Source organism: Pleurodeles waltl, chromosome 4_1, assembly GCF_031143425.1.
Source record: "Pleurodeles waltl isolate 20211129_DDA chromosome 4_1, aPleWal1.hap1.20221129, whole genome shotgun sequence".
NCBI lineage: Eukaryota > Metazoa > Chordata > Amphibia > Caudata > Salamandridae > Pleurodeles > Pleurodeles waltl.
Window position 1 is genome coordinate 486,800,019 of NC_090442.1, and position 27,171 is coordinate 486,827,189.

A 27,171-nucleotide genomic window follows, 5' to 3' on the forward strand; every position below is an offset into this window, starting at 1 on the left:
AGATCTGATTTGCTGGCAGCACTTCCACCAGGAAGTGCTGGCAGCCATCTTGGGACCTGTTGGACTTTTTGCCTTACGCAGGGTTATCCCCAGTCTTTTTGCCTCCTTCCTCCTGGTTTTTCTGACCTCTCGCTGTTGGCTCTAGGACTCTGAGCACTTTATCACTGCTGACCAGTGCTAAAGTGCAGGTGCTCTCCCATCTAAAGTTGGTATGATTGGCTTATACCTAATTGGCATATTTAATTTACCTCTAAGTCCCTTGTACAGTGGTATCTCTATACCCAGGGCCTGTAAATTAAATACTACTAGTGGGCCTGCAGCGCTGCTTGCACCACCCACTGAAGTAGACTTTCAAACCTGTCTCAGGCCTGCTAGCGCAGGGCCTGTGTGCGCAGTTTTCTGCCACAGGGGCCTGGCATCTAAACTTACTTGCCAGGCCCAGAACTCCCCTTTTACTACATGTAAGTCACCCGTAAGGTACGCCCTAGCTAGCCCAATGGGCAGGGTGCCATGTATGTAGAAAGGCAGGACATGTGCCATATTGCATGGCCTGTCCTAGTAGTGACAAACAGCCTAACTTGGTTTCTCACTGCTGTGAGTGCTGCCTTCTCATAGGATTGCATTAGAAATGCCCTGCCTTATGTGTAAGGGGTATTGTCTGATTTATGAGAGGTAGCGTAGGCGTGTTTGGTATGGTTGTGATGGTGATAATAAATGCTGCTTACTGGTGTGGGAGTATTTTTTATTACTATCACAGAAATGCCACTTCTAGAAAGTGCGCATTTATCTGTGCTTATGACTCTGGTGTTTTGCAGCTTGACTCCAATCCACGTCTGGGCAGAGTGACAGTTGGGGCTTTGTGCATACTTTTCAGACAGCCTGTACACAGGGAGGGTGGAAGTGTCATAGAGGTGCATCTGCATACTGAATAGTCTTCCTGGGCTGAGAGAAGGGAGAGGTGGGGCACACCTACATTTGTAAAGGCTGTGCCCTGGCCTCACACAATAGGGTTGTTAACCCCCCACTGATGTTTGGAGCCTGTGCTGAAAGGAGAGAGGGGGCACTCCCAGAACCAGTTGTAACTGGCTGGAACTTCCTCTCCCTACCATTGTAAAACACTGTAAAAACTGACTATAAGTACAGGGGAATTTTCCCCACAATTTGGAGACATTTTGAACTTACCTGGAAATGGACACAGACTACTGGAAGGACTCACCAGGAACTGCCATGGACTGCTGCTGCTGTGCTGACCTGTGACCTGCTTGGTCACTGAGAAGGACTTGCCACACGCTGCATCCCCTTTGTGCTGGCCTGTTGATGGGCCCTCCATCTGTGGGCCTTTTCTATGGACTTTGTCCCCCAGGATCAGGGTGCTGTGGCCCCTGACCCCTGTCGCCTTGTGAAGCACGAAGGAGTGTTTCAACACTGCCAAAATTAGTGCTTTAGAGAAAGTGCTACACCTTTAACTTATTAAAAATGCTGGGAATGTGCGTTTTTATGTCAGGAGTCACCGCCGCAACCCGGGCTGTACATCGGGCCGTGGCGCTGTGAAAAGCGCCCTTTAATTGCTGCCCGGATCACCGCTGCAGCCCAGGAGGCTGCATTTCTGTAAGCGCGAGTGCTGCGCACCTTCTAGTGCCCCCAGGGCTCTAGAGCAAACAAAGCTGAAGAATCCGGAGCAAGCGTGCTCCTAGCGGTGCCCCCGGGGTAGGGATCGCTCTGAGGAGCGCCCCCGGGGAACTGGCAGGCTCAGTCTTGGTCCAGAGTGTCATCGGAGCAGGAGGGAGAGGAGGACGCCTCTCCCTTGCCTGCTCAAGCCCTGGAGGGCTCTCCTGGAGTGTGCGGGCGGGGCGGAAGCCTCATCGGAGGCTCGCCCGCACCGCGGGATCTCTTTTGGGCCCCCCTAGTGGGCCAGTAGCATTGTTTAGGGGTCTCCCCCCTAGTAAGGGTCGGTGGAGGCCTGGGGAGACCCCTGGAGTTTGCGGGTCCCTGGAGGGGCCCGTTTTCAATTCGGAAGGGTTGCGTTGCGCCCCCCTCCTCCCTTAAGGATTTCCCTGACCTGGGCCCCCCTCGTGAGTACCGGTGGAGGCCTAGGGGGGCCCCCAGTTATCATGGTCCCCAGAGGGGCCCGTCAATTATACAGGGGAGGTGCGTGCCACCCTTCTCTCCTCAAGGGATGCCAGAGGCCCCCGTTTTGCACAGAGGAGCGCCGGGCCCCCATTGTTCATCTTTTAGGCACTGGAGGTGCCCTCATCAACTCAGGTACTGTTTGCAGGGACAATATATCTCAGAAGTTCTTCCTACAGACTTTAGTGGATTGATATATTGCCTACCTGTTTTTGATGTGTGATGATGTTTTTACATATATGGGCAAATGTTCCTTTTATGGGCATGACATGCTATTATATATTTCCCTAACTTGCCATATGTTTTCTAATGTTCCTACTATGGCCATTTTATGATATTCTTATGACAAGTGCTTTTGCGTAATAACGTGTTTCCTGACTACTGCTTATGTTGCAGAATACTGAGTAACCTGTGTGTTATGTGTGACTACTGCTAATGTGCAGAGTAAATAATGTGTAACATTCTGACAACTGCTAAGGTAGCAGGATAGTACTGATATGTGATGTTTGGTCTGATAATTACGTTGTGTACAATACAGTATATTTTTATATAATCTGGGGTTGTGTTTCCTTTGTGGTGGGGATATTGTGTCACATGTGTTGTGTGTGTTGTGAAAAAACGCTTTAGACATTGCCTCCGGGTTAAGCCTGACTGCTCGTGCCAAGCTACCAAGGGGGTGAGCAGGGGTTATCTTGGACGTGTAACTCCCTTGCCCTGACTAGAGTGGGTAAGTTCTGCCTGGCTGAGGTGCATACCCTAGCCAACCAGAAATTTCTAACAGAACCAATATACATGATAGCATCCAATTGAAATGCATTGTAGTGAATGGCAGGTATTGAGGGTCACAAAAAGGGTTATAACAAATTGTAAATAGAATATAAATTATTTGTTGGTGGTACCATGCTAATTTTAGAAACTATGGTGTATTCTAAGGTGATTTCACCCTGCTGTGATTTCATGAATCATGTTTGAGAAAAAACTGTTTTCTAATGATTTTCCCATAGAGGTGATGGAAAGTGTTCCAGAAGCTAAAATGAGAGAATATTTTCTGTAAATTAACATCATATTTCTCAGCAATATGAGAATATAGTCTGACATCTCGGTAAAATATGTACTTCCAAAGGAGCAGGATGTCAGTTGATTCCCTTGTGTTTTACTGCTGCATCCCAAAGTGTTCTCAAGAACAACTAGAGTGCTAACAGTCTTATTTGTGACACAAGTGTGGCACACCTGAAGCCATCTTGATTGAGTCAAACTGTTTAACTTAATACATTTGAATTAGAAAAGAAGAAAATGAGGGGGCTCATTTTGTCACAGAAATGATGGTTAGTGCTGTAGGGGAAACAGGCTCTGCAATGAAGGCTGAATCCAGCATGCCATTACCATGCAGGCATAACCAATCCTGTCACCTTATTACACATGCCATTACCATGCATGCTTTTACAACAAATATGCCTTTACCACGCATACCATTACACCAAATTTCATTGTAAAGGAATGAATAGTAACGGCATTTTCATTGTAAAGATTTTACAGGTAAGTATAAAGTATATATACATGGAGTTATAGTTAGGACCTAGTTTCCATAGGAAGAGTATTTTCTGTTTAGCCAATAACTTTGGAGCCGCTTGACGAATCTTAACAACATTTTCAACACTTCAAATTTGGGAAGTGCAGCTGCTGTCTTGAAAGTTTCAGGATGATGGATAAAGGGGGACAGCGAAAAAAGGGGGTCCCAAAATACGTTTTCCAAATTCATTTTTACATAGAGTCTTTGGACATGCCTACAGCCCAAACTGGTGAACAGAATTACACCAAAATTGGTATGAGGGTAGATCTTGTTGCACAAATTGTGCCTTTTGTAATTTGGTGTACATCCGTTCACTAGTTTTGGAGATATTCAAGGGCTGATATCTGATTAGCTGCCAACACTTCAACCAGGAAGTGTTGGCAGCCATCTTGGGACTTGGCTTTTTTTTAAAAGGGGCCAGTTTGGGTTCACTCTGAGTCACCCTTTGTCTAGAGGTCCCTTGCGGACCCTGCCAGGACTAAATAGGATTTTATTTTCAAATCTGGCAAAAATTTGCAGATATGGATTACTTGAAATAACTAACTATAACTGCTGAATTTCTTTGGCTTTGTGTGAGTAAATTCAGAACCTAGTTATAACAAATAGTGAATATATGTATATGTATCTGTATATATATATATATATATATATATAACTATATATATTTATATATATATATATATATATATATATATATATACACATGTATATATATATACATTTATATATATATACATATATATATAGACACTTATACATATATCCACTGAAAAACAAACAAAAGTTACAGGGACGTTATACTTAGGCTCAAATTTCACTCATACCTGAGCAAACTATATCTCATGCCTCTGCAATACGCTGCTTATGACCTCACATATTACATCATTCATGAGAAGTTCAGTATTACATCACTCATGACATGGTCAGTGACATCACTATGACATCTCAAATGACATCAGTGAGGACATCACTGATGACATCATCCAGTGAGTGTGAGCATTTTCTAAGAGTTTCTAAATGTTAAGCATATATACTAAGGTACTACAAAAGTTTAAAAAGTACACTTTCTGTACTACTAATGAGTGATACTATTTCTAACATATATTATGTAAGGTGTTGTGTGACTGTGCATTAGTGTGTGAGCGGTTGTCTGTGTGCCTGTATGGGTGTGTGAGTGCCTGTCTATGTGTATAAATAGGTATGAGAGTACCTGTGTGGGTGAGTGAGTGGCTGTGTGACTGACTATATTGGTGAGTGAGTGTGTGTGTCAGTGGCTGCATGGGATAGTGAGTGGCTGTGTGAGTGGTTGTATGGGTGGGTGTGTGAGTGAGTGAATGGGTGAGTGAGCTGTATTGTAAAGTAAGAGTCTGTATTAATGGATGTATGGGTGAGTGATAAGATTTGTGAGTGCTTGTATGGTTGTGTGGGTGTGTCAGTGAGTGGGTGAATGCTTGTGTGAGTGAGTGAGTGGATGTGTTGAGAGCCTGTATGGGTGAATGTCTGAGTGGCTGTATAGGTGAGTAAGTGGGTGTGTAAGTAGGTGTATGGGTGGGTGTGGGTTGTATGAGACAACCACGCATTCCGGAACCTTGCATGCCTTAACAACGCGGTCAGAACCACAACATTTCCACACAAGCCTTCACCATGCATGCCTTTACAACGAATTTCATTGCAAAAGCATGCTTAGTAAAGGCATATGTGGAAACAACATGCATGGTTGTGTCATACAACCCCCTTTCTTAATCTAAGAAACTACCCCAGACCCCCCTCACCGGCCCTGAGGCCCAAAACTACCCCACTCCTAAAAACCTCCCCCCAAAGAAAACCCTGGCCCATGTTTACATAAAATGTCGAGGGTGCCAGTTATAGTTACCTTAGGTCATGAATTATAGTTAGTTGAAATAACTCTAACTATAACTGGTGAATTTCTAAGGTTGTGTACGTTTGAAATGTGATCCTAACTATAACAGCCATGTAACCTTTAGTATTTTCAGTGAATTTCTAAGGTTTTTTTTAACATATAGTAATTTTTATTACTATATGTTAATCCATCCACCTCCATGCACAGCCTTTGGCTGTGTGTGGTAGCCGTTGGCCACAGGACCTGGCCGCCTAACCTTACACCATGCACGGCCTTCACCGGTTTGCAGCAGAGCTTGCCCGCAAGACCTGGCCTGCAGCCAAACCTTGCAGCCAACCTCCCTAACCACCCAAACACATGCTGCACGTGCGTGGCGAGAGTTGTCTGCATCCTCTCTGGGTGTAAGAATAGGTGTGAGAGGGCTCATCTGGGCTGAAAGTGGATGTCAGACTGTCGGAGTGTGAGAGTGCGTACATCAGTGTTTTTGTGGATGCGTCAGTGTGTGCGTGCGTCTGTGAGTGAGTGCATAAGAGTGTCAGTGGGTCTGTGAGTAAGTGCATAACTGTCTCAGTGTGTCTGTGAGTGGGTGCCTGAGGGTCTGAGTGAGGCTGTGAGTGAGTGCATGAGGGTCAGAGTGGGTCTGTCAGTGGGTTCTGAAGCATTTCATCTCTGCGTGCAGGAGATAGAGATGAAAGCTATGCTGTTTGATAACGGGACCTGCTTTAAAAGTCCGCTGTCGAACGGCAGAGTGCTTGCTGTGGCTTGGCTGCAGCTGCAGTGCTACAGCCAAGCCACAGCAAACAGCTATGTCCTGGGGGTTGGCACTCCCGGGACATAGCAGTAGCCAGCCCCAGGGGTTAGCGGACCCAGGGCCATCAGTGATCCACGAGGGGGTCAGTGCAGCACCCCTCCAACGAGAATAGCCCAAGAGGGTCCCACTTTCTGTTTTTAAGGATATGCCCCAGGGAGTTGTGCACCCCGGGGCAGTGGGGGCTCAAGCAGCCCATCAAAATAAATTTTATTTTGCCCCAGAGATAGTGGTCCCCGGGCGTGAGGGGGCCCCAGCCCCCCATATTAATAAAATGGATAGCCCCTAGGAGGTGATGGTCCCCAGGGTTCTATGGGAGGCCATCAGGCCTCCCTAATTTACTTTAAAAAAGAATTGCCCCAGGGTAGTGGTTCACAGGGTACCAGGAGGCACAACCCCCTACTCTTATTTGCACTTCACCCCGGGGAGGTGGCGGTCCTTCATGCAGCCCCCTAATCTATAATGCCCCTGGGACCTAGCCCACCCTGGGACAACTTAAAGAAAGCGCAGAGAACCGTGTTTTTTTTTTTAATCTCGGAAAAAATTCACGGATCCATATGCAGATTTTTCAGATTTTTATTTTAATGGTTTTTATCCATGGCAGGGTCCCTCAGGGACCAAGGGTAAGAGGTCAGGGTGACCCTACCCTCACCCCTTTTCTATATTTTTTTTTGTCTTTTTTCTAGGACTTGGCTGAAGCTGAGTCCCAAAATGGTTACCAGCCAATCAGATATCAGCACGGGGACAGTTGGATCCGAGGAGGATATGTGTCCCTATATATATATATATTTTTTTTCACTTAAATTTATCTGAAACAACTGAATGAATTCGCACCAAATCAGAAAAAGTGTGATTTGCGTAATGGAATCTTGCTTCGTGCCAAATTTGGCATTTTCTGTTCAGTTGTTTGGGCTGTAGGCGTGCCTAAAGGTCCTATGGAAAAACAAATGGGGTCCCCCCATTTTCTCGGCCCTTGCTTGACAGATCACCCCAAAACCTTCAAGACAGAAGCTGAACTTAGTAAAATATACGTTTTGAAACGTTTGTGAAGATTCATCAAGCGGCGCTAAAGATCTGGGCAAAACCAAAATCCCTCTTTCTACAGAAACTAAGTCCTAACTATAACTACCTACTGGTGGTCACAGAGCTGTAACTTGTAAATACAGCGGGTGGAACACCGTCAACTTGGTGGTCTTCTCAGGTCCGCTGCCAACGCATTCTGGTTGTAACACCGCCAATATCTAAATCAGGCCCTTACTCTTGAAAGTGGTTAGTCTGAGGACCAATGCTGAAGCCAAAAATGAGGGGACTCAAAAAGGAAAAATCTTAGTGGTTACTTGAAAGACAGATGCAATCCTCTTTTAGTGACTGCCAAAGGGTTGTTTCTGTTACAGGATAGGCTGTAGTAGGATTAAACAGCAGTGAGAAGTTATGATCATGTAAAACATAAATTTAATTTGGAATTATTACTCAGAAGCATACCTGTCACTTGTTTGTCTCTTTTGAAGTGTCCAAAACTTACTTTAGGTTTTTGGTAATTTCCACCATACTCAATAGCCCCCTGCCTCATATTTGCTAAATGATTCCCTGGTCAACATTATCAATTTCAATTTTTGTATTCCCTGTAGTTGGTTAATATGTCCTTAAAGATTATATAGTTGATGTACTATAGTTGACAGATATGTCCTTAAAGATTATATAGTTGATTTACTATAGACCACAGTGCAAAATAAAATAATTATAAAGGCACATGCAGAAACCTTATTGTAACAGAAAAAATGTACTTCATATATTGGAGTGCATAATTTATTACTATCATAATTACAAATATGATCAACTATACTGGTGAAGGTTCTGTGTTTGTAAATGGACTTGCAAGGTCGATTTCCCACAAATCCCATTTCAGGAAATATGGATTGTGAATTTGTCTCTGCAAACTGAAGCTGTGTGCTTATAAGTACAAACACCTTCTTAAATAGGGCTTCTACTGTAGAACTTCAAAACAATTAAGAGTCATAAAGGTTCCCTGTTATGAATGAGCTAGGATGATCAGATTAAAATATACCTGTAAATACAGTAAAATTAAATTTAATTCACTTAGGTGACTGCTTGAAAAACCATCTTAGACAAATATAGTGGTGCAATTAGCATGTATTAACTTCATTTTCAGACTATTAGGGACAGAGAGTGTTGTTGCTGGTTTTTGGTGTCTTGTTGGTTTTTGCTTTCATCTAACAAGTGTGCCTCAGACACAATAACTTAAGACAAATTTATTCAAGAACAATGTGGATGCATAATTTCGATATGGCAAAGTCTGTGCCACAATAATTGCCTTTATCATAGTAGTACATTCAAAGACATCATGGATGAGGAAAATTGATTGTTGTGTGCTCCTTTGAGAGAGGATTTCTTTCCTACCCTGCTTTCTGAAGTTGAAATTCTACTGATACCAAAGGCACACGTAAATTCTTGGAAACCTAAGAAACACATTCTTCTCTGGTGCTGAGAAAAACCTTTTACTTCCCTTGACAGTATTAGCTACCTCTGCCTTACTTACTATATTTTATTTATATCCTGAACACGTATTTCAGATTTCCTAACAGCGATTCCTACAGGGTCGCAATGGCTATTAAGAAATCGGTATTTAGGATATACAAAACCATTCCTAGCTATGGGTCTAAGGCCCACGTAAATCTAAGGGAACAAAAAGTGGTGCTCTTGCAAAGCGCTCCTCCGCCCTCTGGGTGAGTATGCGCTTCAAGGCACTGCAAAAAGTGAATTTTGCAAATGGTTACCATCTAATTGTATTTAGTGATAATATCATTTCTTAAACACCCATTTCGCATTTTGGAAATGCTATGTACATGTGCTTAGGAAGTTAAAATAGGAAATCCTTATTTGTGATTTCCTATTTTGAGACTCACAAATCGCGATTTCTACTGAGTAGAAATCACAGATTTGTGATGCCATAGAGCCTTCTGTACATTTGAAAAGGTAGTTTTGCATTTGTTAACAGAGTGAAATTGTGATTTAGCCGATTAAGAAATACAAAAACCTTTTGCACATATGTGCCATAGATCCATCAGAGCCAGGTGGGGTGGGAGCTGAGGGGTTAAGCCAGACATCTGCTCCCCCTGCTACCTCTGATTCAATCACTCCTTCAGTTCAGGTGATTTTTCCTTCACTGTGGGTGGATTTCTACATTGCTCACTCACTCAGTCTAATTGACCCTATGAGGCATCCTATTTAGGATTTCGTATGGCCACTTAGATGCCTACAGCTCCAAGTAAACCGATTTCCCTGGCACTCCAGTCACTGAAAAGACCACAAACTATTGCACTCAGACCACGTATTTCTTTTCGTCCTGATTATAACATTTCAGTAATCCTTGATGGAAACGCCCTTTAGGAACACAGACGTAAAGATGGATTAAAAAAACTTTCTTGCATAGAATCACTTTTTTTAATGGACTTTTCTTTCCTCATATAATCCTCAACTGTTTTAATAGTCTATTTAAACACTGTTGGGCAATTCTTTCGTGCACCGTGTGTTAACTTTGTTCCACATTGAGCTCTTGATATATACCTTTGCAAAAATAACATTGCCAATTTATTTGAAATACATCCTAATGACGTTGACATAGTTTACTGACTTGCTTTTCTTTTCTGATTGTGGCTCTATTTATTATACTACCTATTTTCGGAGAATGCTTGAAAGATACTTCATTAAAATGTGGTTCCGTAAAAAAACACACCTTTCTACACAACCTAGATTTAATGTAAGTATTGCACTGCCATTGCACTTCTTACCCCAAGCCCTTTTTATGTGCTCAAAGAATTCTGAAAATTTCGACATTTTTGTAAATCCCCTAACAGGTTTGATCTTCTGGGCGTGCCTCTAATTTGTATTGAACGTCCTTGGTGAGTTATCTGCCATTCTTTTTTTCTAAGACAACTTTCCGGGAGCCGCCTCCCTTTGTACGTTTGCACCCACTCATTGTGCAGTCATGGCAGGTGAAACGCACCCATGGCATTCGCTTACACTTATACTTGTAGATATCTGACTTAGATGGCTTTGTGACTCATGCTTGTTTTAGGCTTCTTTTTACAGGTGTAAATGTAACTTTGACCTCCCATTATTTTTGTGGATCTGGCCCATTGTGTGTTTTTCTCAGATACATTGTTACTTAATATTTCAGTCTTTGCAGTCATATGTTTTTATGAACCACTTGTGAGAAAGGTCATTCATATATTATTAATATTGAACACTTATCCAAAAGGCGGCTTACCATTTCTATCTTTTAGGGGGAAAAAAGTGAAAATGCTCACACAACAAATTCACTGAGCGAGTTTAGTATTAACAATTACATTCATAGTGAGTCCCACTTTACATGTGGTGTTCTCTCCATGACCGCCCTTAACTAGTTAAAATTGCTTTTGAAAATTGAATTTCCCAGCAGTTCTCTTGTAGAAGCACTGGAAGAAAAGGGAGCTTTTGATCTTCTGAGGAAATGAAAGTCTATTTATCGGGAAAGATTTAGGGCTTTTATGTGTTTTCTGTCAGCCTTTGAGTGGTGCAGAGTATAAGGATACCGTCAGATTTCAAGAAATCCGAAAGGTGCTGGGCTAGGTACAGACATGAAAGCCAAGAAACTCTTGTTTAAATGCTAGTGTTAAGACTTTTATTATCCTGAAGCACTTCAGAAAGGTTCCACATTGCTTTGTGTCTGTTTATTGCAATAGCATTCCAAGCTGAAAAAAGATTTAAAGGTAAATAATCTCAGATCACAATTCCATGCTAGTCTCACTCATGCTGCGGGGCTTATTCTTCAGGGGATCTATTGATTGAAAGCAGAAATATCCCTTGTAAAAATGCGATCCAATCAAGCGTTTCTTTCCATTACTCGCCATCCTTTTTATGAGATAGAAAGCGCTAGTAAATATATCATCCTAATGCTCTGGGTTGAGTTAGCAGGACATGGAGGTTGGTACTGAAACCATTTAGGGCCAGATGTACTAACACATTTTCTTGTCTGGGACAAGAAAATGTTGTTTTCTAATGTAATAAACTCACTTAGTGATCTGTAACATATTACTGAAACACCAGATGAGTTTAGGAAATAACAAGGAATCGCAATTTGGAAGGTGCATGTTTAGGGTGTTCCTTCAAGTAGTGACTTCAAACGGTATGTATTAATGTTTTGCAAATAAAATGACATTGGAAAACATTATTATTTTGCCAACACCTTGAATGAGATGGAGTCCCAAGGGGACTGCCTTCCTCTTTCAGAATGGTCCAAAAACATTTTTAGGAGTTGGAACTGGCCCATGGGACCACTGGCTATTCTTAAAAAATAGTTTTGCAAATTTAGCTCTTTTTTAATAAACACATCAGGCTGAATTTTGAAAAAAAGATTGTGATTGCTTTGTTTAAAAGCAAACTCAGGCATGGTGGTCTGCTCATCCCAGCAGGCCATCATAGCTGTGATGGAAGCAAACTTTAGTAGGTCATAATTTCTGACCCACATGTTTAATATTAAGGAGGTAGGTCAAATTGAGACCCACTGAGATGTGATATTTTGTCAACCAGACTTTTGTCAACCAGACTATTAGTCCATAGGTCGGTATGCAAAATACTGATGGATTTGCTAAAAGTTGGTGCACAAATTGTGGATCCAATGTATGCACATCTGTCTATTAGAAAAGTAAAAAGTGATAGTTATGCACCTTTTCCATGCACTGATTACTTGTGATAGGAAAAATGTCTGCTGTTAGAAAACCATTTATTTTACGCTTCTCCCTAGTATTCGATTTGAAACTCTAGATTTTTACAAGCCAGAAGTACTTTTTTTTTTTTTTTGCTGTGGAGAGGTTCCGTCCCTCATACTGTCAGCCAGACAGATTCAAAACTCTCTAATCAGATATGATTATTCTCATGAAGTTTTGTGACATGAGAATAGTTTTGTGACATTTTGGGAGCTCACATATTGTGTGAGCAGTATGGTGCCAAAACATTGTGTTCTAAATATAGTTTAGGACATATCTCCCCATTGCAGTTAATAACAGAAAATCTACCCTCTATTGGATGATGTTTTTGTAAACAATTTTTAGGACACACCAATTATGCAAAACAATATTTCTATAGATTCTATTCTGATCTACAACTGTGTGAGCAAAGACGCATTCTTTAACAGCAGGATTTTCACACCAGCTTCTCACCTCTGCCACACACTTAGGGCCTCATTACGAGTCTGACGGTCCTGGCGGTGCCGGCGGTTTTAATCAGCCAGTGCCGCACAGCCATGGTAATTATTAGTCCCCTGTCTAATGGCTATTGCATGGCGGTCCAACCGCCATGCAAAGGCTAGCGGAGCAGGCTGCCGGGGCCCACATGGACAGCTCCGTCGTGCTTTTCACTGCCCCAATTACAGGCACTGAAAAGAACAAATCGATCCTGCGTCAATGTTATGGTCAGTTTTTTGCTGGGCCAGCGGGTGCAAACACTGTTTCTGCACCCTGGCTCAGCGGAAAACTCATAATTGGGCCAGACGGCAGAAAACGAGAGTGGCGGTTTTCTGTCCCAAACAGTTTGCTCAGAATGAGGCCATTTATGTCAGTTCACACATTTGCCAATCTTTCTGGGAGGACATCAGCCATCCGTTTTCAAAGTGTTGAGGAAAGGGAGGGAGCGGACCTGGGTGCAATTCAGGAGCATTGGCTTATGTAACACTGATCACACTTTGTTTTTTTTCCTGAGGACATTTCTTCTAGACGTAAAACCTTCACACTGTGAAGGGTCACCCTTGGACAGTTCTGCTATAAAGTGCTTGAATTCTTTTATAGTCTTTTGGGATGAACTGCATTGTACGGGTGGGGGTTGGAGGTAAATAAATGCCTACTTGGCTTTAGAAATCTCTTGTGCCATTTTGGATTATAGAGCACAAAGCACTCTGAGAGAGCCTGGGTACCATTATGCAAATGAGCTGCATCACTTAGAAATAAAAGTTGAAGTGTTGTTCAGTCGATACTTTCTACTTATTGGTTTATGGTCACATCCAATACTAACCTGGCTACTTTTTAAAGAACCCTTACTTGGACAAACAGCACCTTGTAACTTGCCTGGAACACCAGAGTAAGCCTCCCTGCATACTGCAATACAAATTCTACTGCCTGACAGTGCAACATATGATCGCATTCTACTCCTTGACTTGAATCTTCATGTGTAGCACTATGTTACAGAAGCTGGGTAGCGACTTTTTGACTGGGCCCCCTGCCTATTTGAACCTGTCTCTGCACAAAAAATCATCTGCTACAAGGAGGCTCTTTCATTGAGTTGTTTGTTGGGTAGATTCAAAGGTCTTGAACCCTGGGAAATGCACTGACCTCAGAGAACCCTGAAAAGAGCCCAGTCCAACAAACCTGTGAATCTTGAGGAGGCTTAGAGGTCTTTGTTGTCTTGGATTCATTTTCTGCTGACGTGCTATACTGGGAAAGACAGGGCAGACGTGTGGTTGGGTCCCACCAAACCATTTTGTCAAGAGGTTGTTGAGCACTGTGGAGCCCACCTTGGCCTGTCCTCAGATTGCTGCAAACTTGTAAGGCTTCTGAAACTTTTTTGCCTTGTCACCATAAGAGAAGGTGTGTGAATCAAATCAAAACACTGACTGTGCCCTCAGACCTTATGGATTAGTTGAAGCATTCTTGGGCTGACAATGTACACTTCAAGTAACATCACTCTTTTAGTTGCCTTTCTGGATAAAAGAACTTGTCTTTAGTCCAATGGTGCTATCCTGAAGTTTAGTAATGTCCTGCTTTTTTACCTAGAGTTCAGGTGTGAGATTCGTAACCCCTATCCCCACTTTTTTAACAACCTATGTACCATAAAGAGATAGGGGCATGATATCTAATTAGAGAGTTTTGAATTTTCTGGCCAATGTAAAAATGCAGATATGTTATGATTTATGAAACGACTTGAGGAGCAGTATGGAGCAGTCTACTGGACCTCTATTTGCGCTTTCCTGACACAGCTAACCATGATTTGTAAAGTGGAGACTGTCCCCACGTAACAGCCTCCAGAGTGCGAATCAGTTACCATTCCAAGTCGGGTTTCATTAGCCTTTCAATTGTGGTTTGTGAACAGATTTGCAGTCACCAAGCATTGTTCCTCATATTGTAAACTGAATATCACCTAACACATTTTTCAAAGCTGAATACATAGGTGACTAAGGCATTTTGACTTTTATTTTTATAAAGATACTCTACCTTGGTAGACCTAGATATGCTGAGGCTATTTAGCTAATTCTTGCCTGTATACACGCATTGGCCACTTCACTCTATGAGTGATTAATTGAAAACAATGTGCTTGAAGGTGCATAGTTGTTTAAAAAAAAAACAGGCCTTAGTGGCTGCTGAAATCTGATTTTCCAAGTTATGTTTTGAGTTTAGGAGCATTCCCAGGTCTCCTACTCTTAAGTCTTGGTCAAGGCATACTACCAACACAGAAGGTCAGATGAAATAATACTTGGTGTTTATCCTCAAGGATTTTCATTTTGGAGGGGTTCAAAAGTTATCCCTAAAATTAACATGCAGTACCAACATGTAGAAGGGTGGTCAGGGTCATCCTTAAGTGTCATCAGTGTACAAATATGGGATTGCAATATTTTCTTTATAGTAAAGAGGCAAAGAGAAGCACATAGAAAATGAATAGGAGATGAGATAAGTCAAAGCACTGCAACACTTCAGTGCATGGGAACAGTATCTGAGGATAAGCATTGGCAAAGGCAATAGGTTTCACCTGCGCAAAATCTATGGGCATTGTCAATGTTTTTTACATGTTGTATAGCAGCACAAGCTGCTGTGCAATGTGGCTTAAAGAAAAAATAAAGAAAAGCACTATAACGTGGCCAGCACTGGCCCCATCATAGCGCTTTAAAAAAAAAAAAACTTTAAGCTATACGTGTAAACATGACAAAATACTGTGCCACATAATTTGACTTTTCTGGTGGGCACTCCGAGCCAATCACCTCGAGCCTGCTGCAGAGTGCCAGTGTAATTTGAGATAAGTAGAATGTGGGAAGCAGCTAACAGGAAAGTATGAAAGGCTGCACGAAGTCTAAGACATAAAAAAAAAAAAAACAGCAGCAACGTATAATTGGCAAACCAGGGTTTGTCATAAGTGGTATTTCTTTATCTCATCGACTTCCTGGGTCCATCTAGGTAGACTGGCATGAGGTTATAATTTCTCTGTAATTGCTTAATACTTATTGTTTTTTCGACATATTCACACGTACGTCTGTAGCAAGTATCGATGTGGAATACTATGGTTCTGGCAGATTATATCGTTTTTGCATGGGCAGTGGTATACGCTTGTTTACCTTTATGTTGTCAGACATTTCATGCAAGTGTCCCAGTGGTTGGCGCTTCTCTTCTGTTCAGCCTTTCGAGGCTGTAAGGAAAAGGGTCTGTCATAGTTAAAAGTGCTGTGAAGCCGCACAGTTATCGCCTTTAGCCGCACAGGTACATGCAAGCTCCAGCTGTGACGTGCAGCCAGTGACTGATAAGCCCTGCTGTCTCTTATTTAGTGCGTTACAGTCAGCTTTGAAACTTTTCGACTAAGCCGTTTATTTTTTTAGGTTACCAGTTTTAAAGCTGTCAGTGGACGCTGGCTCATAAATAGTATAGGAAGCAAACCATGTTTAAATGTGCTATCAAAGCTAAAATAACATAAGTGCAAAAAAAGGCACCCAGTGTGTGAAGAATTATTAGGCCATGAAAAAAACAGTTCCCATGAGCTGAATGACAGTTTCTAAAGGCAGTACCTAGGGAATTAGTGTTCATGCCATGCCATACAGCTACTAGGTCGCTGCACGAGGCACCATAAATTAGCAAAAAGGTAAGAGGTCATGGGGACCTGTTGTATGGTCCCTAACTCCCTATCACTTGGGGCTTTTATTACATGAGAGATTACAGCTAGTCAAGTCTTTGTTCTGACAAATCATTGCTAAATTTACCAGTTATGTAAGAAAATACAAATGCACACCTGTTTATCCTCCTACTATCTCATTATTTCCATTGTGCAGAACATGCTTTTAACTAGACGTCCACACATGGAAGCAAAAATGATACTTCTAAATGTTTCTTGCTTTATCAGTGAATACACCTGAATTCAAAACTAAGACAATGGGCTGCAACATAGTTGGTGTGCATGAAGCATTCCATGGTTGCTACTGATAAGGTTTCAAGTTGTGTTTTATATATATATCTATATATATATATATATATATATATATTGTATGTGATTTCTTTATGAAAGTGTCACACATTGTCTAGTGCAACAACAGACGTTTGTGTTTAAATCTGCCTTGCTTGCAGTTTTTAAAATAGTCAGATTATGAATACGAAGCCTCACAGGTTGGTCATTTTTATATAAGCTAAGTTAAAATGATGAGTGAAACAAACACAAAGTGTGCAGGAGTACTAAATGTCTGCAAACAGGGTGTACTATGAGCAATGTGAACGTACTCTACATACTCTCTCTCACGCTCTCACTTTTTTTAAATCATGGAAGGTGATCTTTAGAGGTGGAACCAAGTATGGAAAATTTAAACGATACAACTTAGAGGATAGAAGTTTCAGAAATGGCTAACAAAGTAAGTGAACCATGGGCTCCTCCAGTGAAATTGCCCGCTTGGAGAATTTAAGGCTGGCTTCGACCCTAGTACAGACTTACTGGGCCTGAAGTTTGTGTAACTCAGAGTCGCTCAGTAAACAAGTACTGAAATGGATGCCTTCTTGTGCCCCGGGGGTGCGGTAGAGTACACTCAATGACTAACGCACTGAAGGGGGTCCCTGCTTGTGCCCTGGGGACACTAAGTAGTGTATGCTTTGTCTGGAGCACAGAGATGGAATAAAAAACATGTTGGAGGATCTCCACTGAGATAATAACAGCACGCTGAGCCCACGGCACTGAGGCAGCACAGTAACTTTAAAGCAAGAGTGAACCTCTTGTTAGGTTTTATTTTGTTTGTCAATCATTGCTTGAGACTCTTAAAAGAAGTTCCACCAAAGTGGATGAACACAGTACTTTTCTGATGGTAAAATGATAAGAGAAACACACACGGAAGAACAGGAAACAGAATGCCTACAACCAGTAGAAATGAGGAAAAGTAAAATGACAAGCACAAGGACCAATAAGAATGTAAGGCAGGATGTAAGTCCCTTTTAAGATAAATGTATTACATAAGATTTCACTAAACCTAAAAATGGGCCAAATTAAACCAGCCGAGACTGCACAAAAATAAAGAACTGTAGCCAGTTTAGGGATGTGCCCTTGATTTTAAAACTTCCATTGTATTAGGATGTCATGGCCAATAGAAGTAAAGGCTGCAGAGTGGTCCAGGTGTATCATTACTCCTAAACGTTTGCTGTCTACCAACTTTTCTATGTCATCAATTACTGAGGTAGTCACTGATTCAGCTGCATGTCCTGGTTTAGTGCGAGCTGATGATACACCATGTAGGTTGTTGGATTCCACAATAGTTTGCAGCTGGAAAATGACAATCTTCTCTAAAATGTTTTCCAAGAAAGGTAACACGAAAATCAGGAAAATTGGGTAGATTCTCTGGGCTAATGATTTGTGGAATCCTAGAAATAACTGTGTAACATAGCAGTTTGGTTTGTACTGCTGCATAGATATCTAGTGGGGTGTCTGGTGCAGTTGTGGTTCGCGGGGCGCAGAAGGGGTGGGGTGGTGCGCGAAGGGGGGGAGAAATAAAAATTAAATAAATAAAAAAAGTACCTCCACCTTCACATTGCCCCGCTCCTCTGCTGCATGCAGGCACAGGCTCCCAGCCTGCCCTGCTGCCAATCCTGATGCTGCTCTGAGCAGCGTCAGGATTGGCTGGGAGGACCCAGCCAGGGCTCTCCCAGGGAGACTGGGAACCTGTGCGGGCTCTCTCCAGACCAGCAACTTTGTTGCTGGTCTGGAGAGAGCCCTGTGTGTATGTGTGTTTGGCCAACCCGAGATGGCCGGCCAAACATACATGCGCAGTGAGGCGGGGTGCTGTGCCCTCAATGTACGTCACCCCCGTGGCCCCACCCCTTTCAAAGAAAAGGATAATAAACATTATTTATTATTCTTTTCTTTGAAAGGTTTTGCTGCTGTCACTGCTGGTGGAGGGGTGATGCTCCTCCACCCTAATGGAGGAGCTGCACCTGGTCTGGGGGTATGCGAGTAGCAATGAAATTGAGGCATTGCTTTTCTGTAATAAAGGCTAATGAAGGTAAAGGTACGTCCTTGAAAGGCACATAGCCAGTTAAATCAGTCAACTCAAAACTATCCATTTCTGAATTAGGAATAGTGGCAAAATATTCCCTGACGTTATTCCCTTTGTTGTGGAAGTAGCAGTACAGATGTCTTGAGAGACCTTTAGCCACCGCAGGTTTAAGAGTTATATTGTTTTGCTAAGTTCTATATGGGAATTTCTAGCCTTTACAATTTACAAAAAAAATTACATTTTTGAGAGTGGGGTGTTTTGTTTTGGTTTTTCCTACGAGGTGACAATCCTTTTCTCATTTGTTTAATGTATTTGACTTTGTCCAGGAAATATGATATGATTTGTGCGAAGCTGACCAGTGTTTTCAAAATACTTTTTTTCTGTCTTGAGCTAATAAGAATATCAGTGGTAGTGGTTGGACGTCGAGTTTACTTTCGTAGTGTCAAAGGGAGACATTTGGTGTAAGTTGAAGAAAGATGAGAGCGAAATTCATCAGCTAAACAATTAACATCGGCAGATAGCAGAGGTGGTAATTTTTTCCAAACTAAAACAACTTAAAATTAGGCCATGCCACTTTGATGCCATATAAGGAAAGAACGTATAAGGTAAACAAAACCAAAGTAAAGAAACTATCTGCCAAAATGGCATAGAAGGAAAAGGCAAGGGCGTGGTGCAGAAATATAGGAATTCTGCCTTTCTGTGCATAACTTCACTGCAGATCTATTAAATTATTGTTAATTCCGTGTTGCTGCCAATAGTACATGGTCACGCAGCAGAGAAGAAAGTCGGAGCATGAGGTATGCACAAGCTTTACCCCTCGGAGTGGAAGTCAGGCATGACCACAAGGTCATAAAAGAAAAGTACTGCAAAAAGAAAATTAGCTAAAACAATAAGCTAAACAGCTTAAAATGAAACCTGGCAACATCGATGCCAACGCTGCATGAGCAAATAGGATACAAGAGATTTCCAAGGGAAACCTTTCTCCACATGGTGTAGATCCTTCTCCCACTCCCATTCAGCGTGAGAGCGTTCCCACCCTATTCCGACCCTGAGACACACTTGTCTGTCCTTGGCAAGATTAGTCATGTTTTGTAAGAATGATAAATAACTGCACACTGAACACCCCAAAGATAGCCAGAAACGAAACAATGTATTGCTGTTTATCAAGACCTTCTGAGGAATCCTTTTCAGGAAGACACACAAATCCATCCTGAAAACCACATTTGAAAATTCAGAGCTTTCACTCTACTAGTATATTTTTCTCATTTAAATGTCCACTTTTTACATTGTAGTAGTTTGACAATTCTTAATTAGGGAATCGTGAATGGGACAAACTGGACGTTATGTGTATCTAAATAAATCCTAAGTGTTTAGAAAAAAACTTACAAATTGGGGCTAGTATATACATGTGATTATATGTTGTACACAAATAAAACTGATATCTAAATATACATATGTTTATATTTAGATATCAGTTTTATATTATATATATATATATATATATATATATATATATATATATATATATATATATATAAAACATATGAAACTTAGTGACAGTCGCCACTAGGTAGTTATAGTTAGGTATGCTTGTCCATAGGAGAAGCTTATTTTCATTGCTCATAACTTTGGCACTGTTTGACGAATCTTCACCAAATGCGGTAAGGAGCTAGATATTAGTCAGCAGATTGTGTTTTCTGTGATTTTATGTAAAGCTGTTCAGTAGTTTTTGTGAAAGTAAGGGTCAAGTGTACTTGTAATTTTGGTAGTTATGCTCACGAGAGTCTCAGAGACTATGTGGGAGTGCCAATTTAAAAATAGAGCATTTTGATTTGCCCAGGCAGCTTTATTTCCCTTGGACAATCTTGCTCCCATGAGACTCAGACTCCTGAGAGAGCCAGTGCTCTGATTGGCTGCCAGAAAGCAGAAAAATATTTATGGCAGCCATTTTAGGACTGGGCACTTAGTCTGCTGTCCTGAAGTTCTGTAAAAAAAAAAAAAAAAAAAGTGATGTATGAGAGCAGGGTAGGAGTACCTTGACCTCCTTGCCCCATGGGAGGGGCCCAGAGAGACTGCCCTGAGGTGAAAAAGAAAGGAAATGGCAAGAATTGCAGCAATCCCACAAGACTCTCACAGGATCAAAAACATGGCGGCTATTTATTATAAGCCCCAGTGAGCCTTCCCCTAGGCCAAGAACAATTTTTATGGGAGGGGGTTGCACGGTTCACCTCCCGAGCCCTTATAAGCCCCAGGGAGCCCACCTGGGCATGCTCAGAAACTCTGTCTAGGGGTGCCCACCCCCAGGACATAGCAATTTTCCTGCCCACAGCAGTGTGGGCAGGGAAACCTGTGTTTGCTCTTACTTGGCAGGAACATTTTTAAATCGACCACAACTAGGAGCAAATAGCAAGTTCACTTCCAGCTGGTGGGACCTTAAGAAATGCACCCAGCCACTGGGAGTGGACTTTAGATTGGTTTCCTTGCCCGCAGTGACTTGGGCAGGGAAATATCTAAATGTTTCTTCCACCTGTAAGGAGCAGCATTATTAACTGCTTCCTGTGGGTGGGAGCAATGCTGGCTTCTGTGGGATGCAAGGAGCAAGCTGGGGATGCAGAAGCCTTGGATCTCCTCCTGCCGCCCCCAATGAGGATATGCTGCCACCTTTTGTTGAGCTGGGCCCCAGGTGATGGGGTCCTCAAGGCAAAAATCAGCCAAGGGAGGGAATTGTGTGTCCCCCTCCCCCTTTAAAATGCAACCTGGCCTGGGGGGTATGGCCCCTGGGGCCAGAATTGGCCTAGGAAAGATGGATGTGTGCCCCCTTCCTCTCCAAAATGCAGCAAGGCCCTGCGGGATAAGGTGCTGGGACCACTTGTCATCCTCCTGAGGTCCCTAAGGCTGAAATTGGCTTGGGGAGGGGGCTACATGCTCCCTCCCCATAAACATTGTGCTAGACCCAGAGGGATGAGGTTCATGGACCCAAATTGGTGCAGCGAGGGGGGCAAGTGGCCTCCTCCTCAAACAAGCATGCCATACCCCAAGATATGGGGTTCTCAGGGCCAAAATTGGCCTAGGCCCTCCTCCCCTTTGATTAGAAACAAAAAAAAATGGCCCTGGGGATATGGTTCCTATGGCAAAGGGGTTGCATTTACGTATGGTAATGAATTACGCTAAAAATCCTACAAATTCATTGACAAAAACGTAGGTTAAAGTAATGTTATAGTAATGTGTGATTAGAGGATCTGTTTTTTTTAATAAAAAAAAACTTAGAAATTCACTGAAAAAACAAAGGTTAAACTAGCATTATAATTAGATGAATTTTTCAGTGTCAACATTAATGTTTTTAACTTTAAAAAAAACAGAAATTCACCAGTTATAGTTAGCAGCACTGACTATAACTTGCACCCCTCCATGCACTCCTTATGAACTCACATATGACATCAATAATGACATTTTATGATACCATTTATGACATCTCTGATGACATCTCAAATTACATCATTGATGACATTATCCAAGCTTTATTTTTCCACATTTTGCTTTATAAATTGGCATGGCTTTACATGTAGCATTGTTCATATTAACAATTAAACACAGATTTATGGGAAACCCTCATTGAGTACTGTGGTCAATCTGTATACAACTGTTCAGAGAAAGCCAAAATAGTGGGTGTCAATTCCAAAATAAATGCCCCAGTACAGACATCTTTTATCTGTATCAAACCCCTAACACACACCAAACCTACAATAAGAAATGAAGTTGATATCAGTAGGGAACTGAGTACTGTAGCAGTGTTTACTCTATGGAGGGTTCATTCTATAACACACTGTTTGCAAACTGCAACTCTCATGAGAAATAGACCACAGTGTATTCAAAGGAATCTACTAAGAACAGTGTACAGTCTATGCAACAGTTGTCAAAAAAGACACTATTTGCTAAAAATAACCAAGATCTGAAGGTGCTAAAGATCATATTACCTGCACTGTTCATACTGTGGTGAAGACTTTACAGATAGTCCATTGCCTGGAGCAAAACAAGCACGCATACATAGGTTACTACCTGGTACAAACACTCTTCTATGTAATGTAGAAATTGTCATGCTGACACGTTTCTGTCTAATAACTCAAGGCTGCTTACAAACGGTAGTATCTACTCCGCAGAATCTTTCTCCTGTTGGAAACTTTTTCTGCAGAATGAAAAAGTTGTGTGGAGCATAATGAATACAAGTCAACTGTTTAAATGCAAACATATATAACATGTTCAATACCTCAACACAGCTATTTTTCATTAGGAGCACATGCAATTCACTAACACTTACACCCATTAGCTGGACCCAGGCTGTACAAGATTATATAGAAAAGTAGAACGATAGTTACCCGCCACTGTGTAAACTCTGCCACAAACTTGCATACTCACTGGATTATGTCATCAGTGATGTTATTAATGATGTAATTTGAGATGTCATCACTGATGTCATAAAGGGTATCATAAGACATGCCATTAGTGATGTCATAGGTGAGATCATAAGGAGTGCCTGGAGTGCACGTAAGTAATATTTAGCTTTTGAAGGAGGTGTTTTCAGCTTCAAAAGTTTCAAGTAACTGTAACTTGCGCCCTAAGGTAAATATAAATCGTTCCCCCACCATGCACAATTTTTTCATCAATAATTTTACTGTGAATGTTACATTAAAATTAATTTTACTGCAAATGTTTTATTGATATTATCAATGATGTTATCAAAGATGTCATGAGTGAGTCCACACTCATATGGTAATTGACATGAGGGGGCGGCAGGCATTGTTGGCATGTGAAATATATGTATGCAAGTGTGTGAGTGTGTTATATATATACTTTCACATGCCAGCAATGTCTGCCACCTCTTGTTTTAATTACCATAGGAAAGTTGGTTGCTAATTTCACGTTTATTAAGTCTAAAATATTTTATTCTTCAACGTCAGGTTAGTACATCCCACTGAGAAATTTACCACTCTTCAGTGCAGATAGAAAAAGGTCAAAATTGTCTCTTGTACAGTGGTCGGTCTGAAGATGTGGGTGGGTTACACAATTCAAGTAAAGGAAAAACCTCTTTAACAACTGCGTGCTTTTTTGACATCTCATCAACTGAATATATATGGGAAGTTCACATGCAGAGTATGTTTTTTATTTTTTGAATGGAGAATAGTATTGTCTCATTTCTAAGAGCTAAAATTCAGAATTCTCCTGTGATGCCTTTTCTTATGGTATGCATGTACTGAGATTTGTCAGATAATATTTTACCACATTAGTCACAAAACATTGTGTCTTCAGGAAGACACACGCTTTTTCGGGAAAGATTTATTCTTGTGTAAGTGAGGCATATAGCCATAAATCAGGAAAATTATGCATGCGTAATGAGTCTGCCGTCTCAAAAGTGACATTTTGCATGTAAAAATGAAATATTATTTACATCTTCATAGTGCTTTGTAAAACCATTCGTTCCACATTGGTTTGTGGAAGTGCACATTAAAAATGGAGTTTCTAGAGAGTAGCCATTCGCATTAGAGACAATATAGTTAAACACCTATGAAGAGATCTGTGTGCTCTGAAAATGCCTGACCTATTTCACCACACCTATATGAGCATTTCACTTACTCCCAGTTAAATGTGGTGTAAGTGATGCAGTTATGGAAGGAATGCTTGAGTTAATCTCCGGCATCGATAATTCTGGTTTTCCAGGGCTATTCTGTGCTGCAACTCAAAACATCATTTTTGGCTCGCCTACCTCATTGTACAGGAATCAACACTATGTAAATCAATTTTGCCCTTGCCCAAGAAAGGACAGTCCTGCACCAAATCGTAGGATATGTCTTTTCTGAAAGGGCACACAGGCAACACCAGTCAGTCCTGTTGGGCCTCCCCAAACATGTGTAGCTTGATTCTCATGGCACAGCAAGCATGGAACTCGCGTCTGTGCATACAAGTCGCAGTTAGGCCTTCTCTCTGAGAAAAAATGGAAAGTGAAAAATAATAGGTGAAATGACTGAGTTCATCTCAGAAGGTAGTATTGCTCTTGGGCTGGTAAGACGTAGCTTTAGTCCCACGGTAGACTGAGCTCGGGACTCACGTCTCGGCAGAACCCTCTCACTTAGATTATACAAGGCGAGATGGATGTTATGATGGAATTAATCCCAGCCACTGATAATTACTCATGACCATCAAAGATAGTGCAGTACAATGCAACTAATTCATGTTTTATAGGAGACGTCTAGGAATGGGTGGCATACATGGCAACATAATTCATTTGTGGAAAAATCATGTGAAAGGAAAACAATTTGTTATGTTTTTCTAAGAAGTATTCTAAATGATAAATAAAACGGAATACTTTCAGTTCAAACATATACACTCAGGAAAAAGCCTAAATTAGCTTTTTTTGTGAATATTATGGCATAGCACAATTTTGGAGATTACATAAAAGTGTAGTGGTAAAATACGTATGCCACAAATTACAACGGTTTAGAGTAATGTCCAAAAGATTCTGTGGTTGGTAGGTGGCTACTCTGTGAAATGGGTCTCAATGCATAAAACATACGAGTGTACCTCGGAGGAACGGACTATGAGTGATAAAGTGGGAATGGGGTGCACTTTTCATTAAGGGGCTTTTCAGATTTTCAGTAAAAACATTTGATTTTTCCAACCTGGTTGTTCTGGAAATCATAATCCAGCGAGTACTGGAGTTTCCCCAGTTTTTCTTCCTCTTTTGGGGCTTCTTTCTCGTCCCCATCTGTCAAACCAGTTTCTGCATCGTCATCATCATCATCTTCCTTGAGGGCCTGCAAAGAGTAAATACAATTTTATAAATTCCCTGCTAGACAGAGCTACCAGACCTGTCGGTTCTCATCCCTACCGACCAGCCAGTTAAAAGCAAGCACTGACTGTCCAAACTTTCATAATTCAGATATGATAGAATAATTCTGATTGGCAAATTATAAGGATGCAATGCAGTTCTATAAGAGGTAAATAGTCTGAAGTTATCCCGAGCTAACCAAGTTTTTTTCACATGTTGCAAACATTTATGAAAAATAGAAGACATAAAATACTATTGCTTATGTAGATTTTCCAAAAAGAGCTGTGTGTTACTATCTCAATGTTCGGCTTGCTGCTGAAGTCACCTTCAGCAGTCAGATGTGAGGTAGCCTGGTGGGTTAAGTCAGGCGAAATTAACTGCAGAGTTTGAAGCACAAAGGAAATATTGTCTTTATTTTTTAAAAAACATGCTTGGCAAACGCTGTCATTTCTCGAGACAGCATATGCCGAACGAATGAGCATGCTGTTGAAAATGCAAGGCCGCACGTTCATTATAGAAAGAAACACATTGGCAAATGTCAAATCTAGTTCTTCATGCAGTTACGTTCTGTACAGCGCCACCGAATATGTAACGGCTGTGTGATTCAGTTCAACAATAGCCAGCGCCACGTGTAATATCAGTACATTTCAAATCCATTTGCAAAGTATGAGTATGAGGAAATAAAAGGTAAAATCATGCTATCAGAAAATACATGTAAAAAGACCCTTCTAACTCAATTCCATTTTCATTTGAGATTCAATCAAATCTCAGGATGAACAAAAGCAATTTAAATATGTGTATGTGGTCAAGCAAAATCATTAGAAGTGATAATACAACTTTAATCTACATGATATATTCTCTTCAATAGCGCTGCATTTTGTTTGTGAACTACAAATTTTGTGACAATATACAAGAAATATACATCTGTTGAAAATGTGCGCTGCACAGCAAAAGGTGTGGTGTGGTGTGGATTTCTGTGCGAGGTTATGGTCACAGCTGTTGCTCACAGATATGGAGTGTCTTGGGATAAGAACAGTGACATGGAAAGCAAACAGTGCTACCAGCAAAGAACATTCTCTATGTCAGAGGTCTCCAAACTTTTTAATGCCGCGCCCCCCCATTTGAAAAATAAAAATCATTGGCCCCCCCCCTCATAATTTTTCACAATTATTTTATAAACATGGCAATGTTTAAATATGTCTAAACCTATTTAAACATTGCAGTTAAGTACTGTTACCTTTTTTAAACTGCAATAACATGCTTCTGCTTAAACCAAAGGCCTGTTATCTGTATAATATTTATTTTGGCCAGAGTCTGGGGCAACCCCTGGGATCACTTCAGGCCCCCCAGTTTGAAGACCTCTGCTCTATGTCGATTACACCATGCTTCTTTGCCTTGATTGGTCCAGATCACAACTCTGAACCTGCCAAATCTACAGTCTCTGATACAAATATTAAAGAAAGGGCTGCTTTCGCTTGCTTTGAGTTTATGGGTGTAAAGTACTAAACTTTCAGCTCACATTAAGTGTTATGGGAAACAGAAAGGATAGGTTCTGGAAAATGCCACAACATGTAAAAATGGAGCCAAATATTGGGATCTATGTAATCGAACACTATCAGCAATTGGAGGAGGTCTGGCAGCAGCAGGTACGCTAAACTCATCACTCCCATTCACAAAGTGCCCACTTGACTACCTTGAAGGGTAACTTCAA

At 41.4% G+C, this 27,171-nt stretch overlaps 1 protein-coding gene across 6 annotated transcripts in view; it reads right to left on the bottom strand.

The window, feature by feature from the left end:
• The window catches only part of SYT1 (synaptotagmin 1), a 3,823,670-nt gene that overhangs the window by 498,414 nt on the left and 3,298,085 nt on the right, over positions 1 to 27,171 (bottom strand). For all 6 annotated transcript variants that reach the window (XM_069228780.1, XM_069228783.1, XM_069228779.1 and 3 more), the window contains one exon: positions 25,312 to 25,446. In XM_069228780.1, the coding sequence (XP_069084881.1) occupies positions 25,312 to 25,446 (135 nt within the window). The remainder of the gene's footprint in view (positions 1 to 25,311; positions 25,447 to 27,171) is intronic.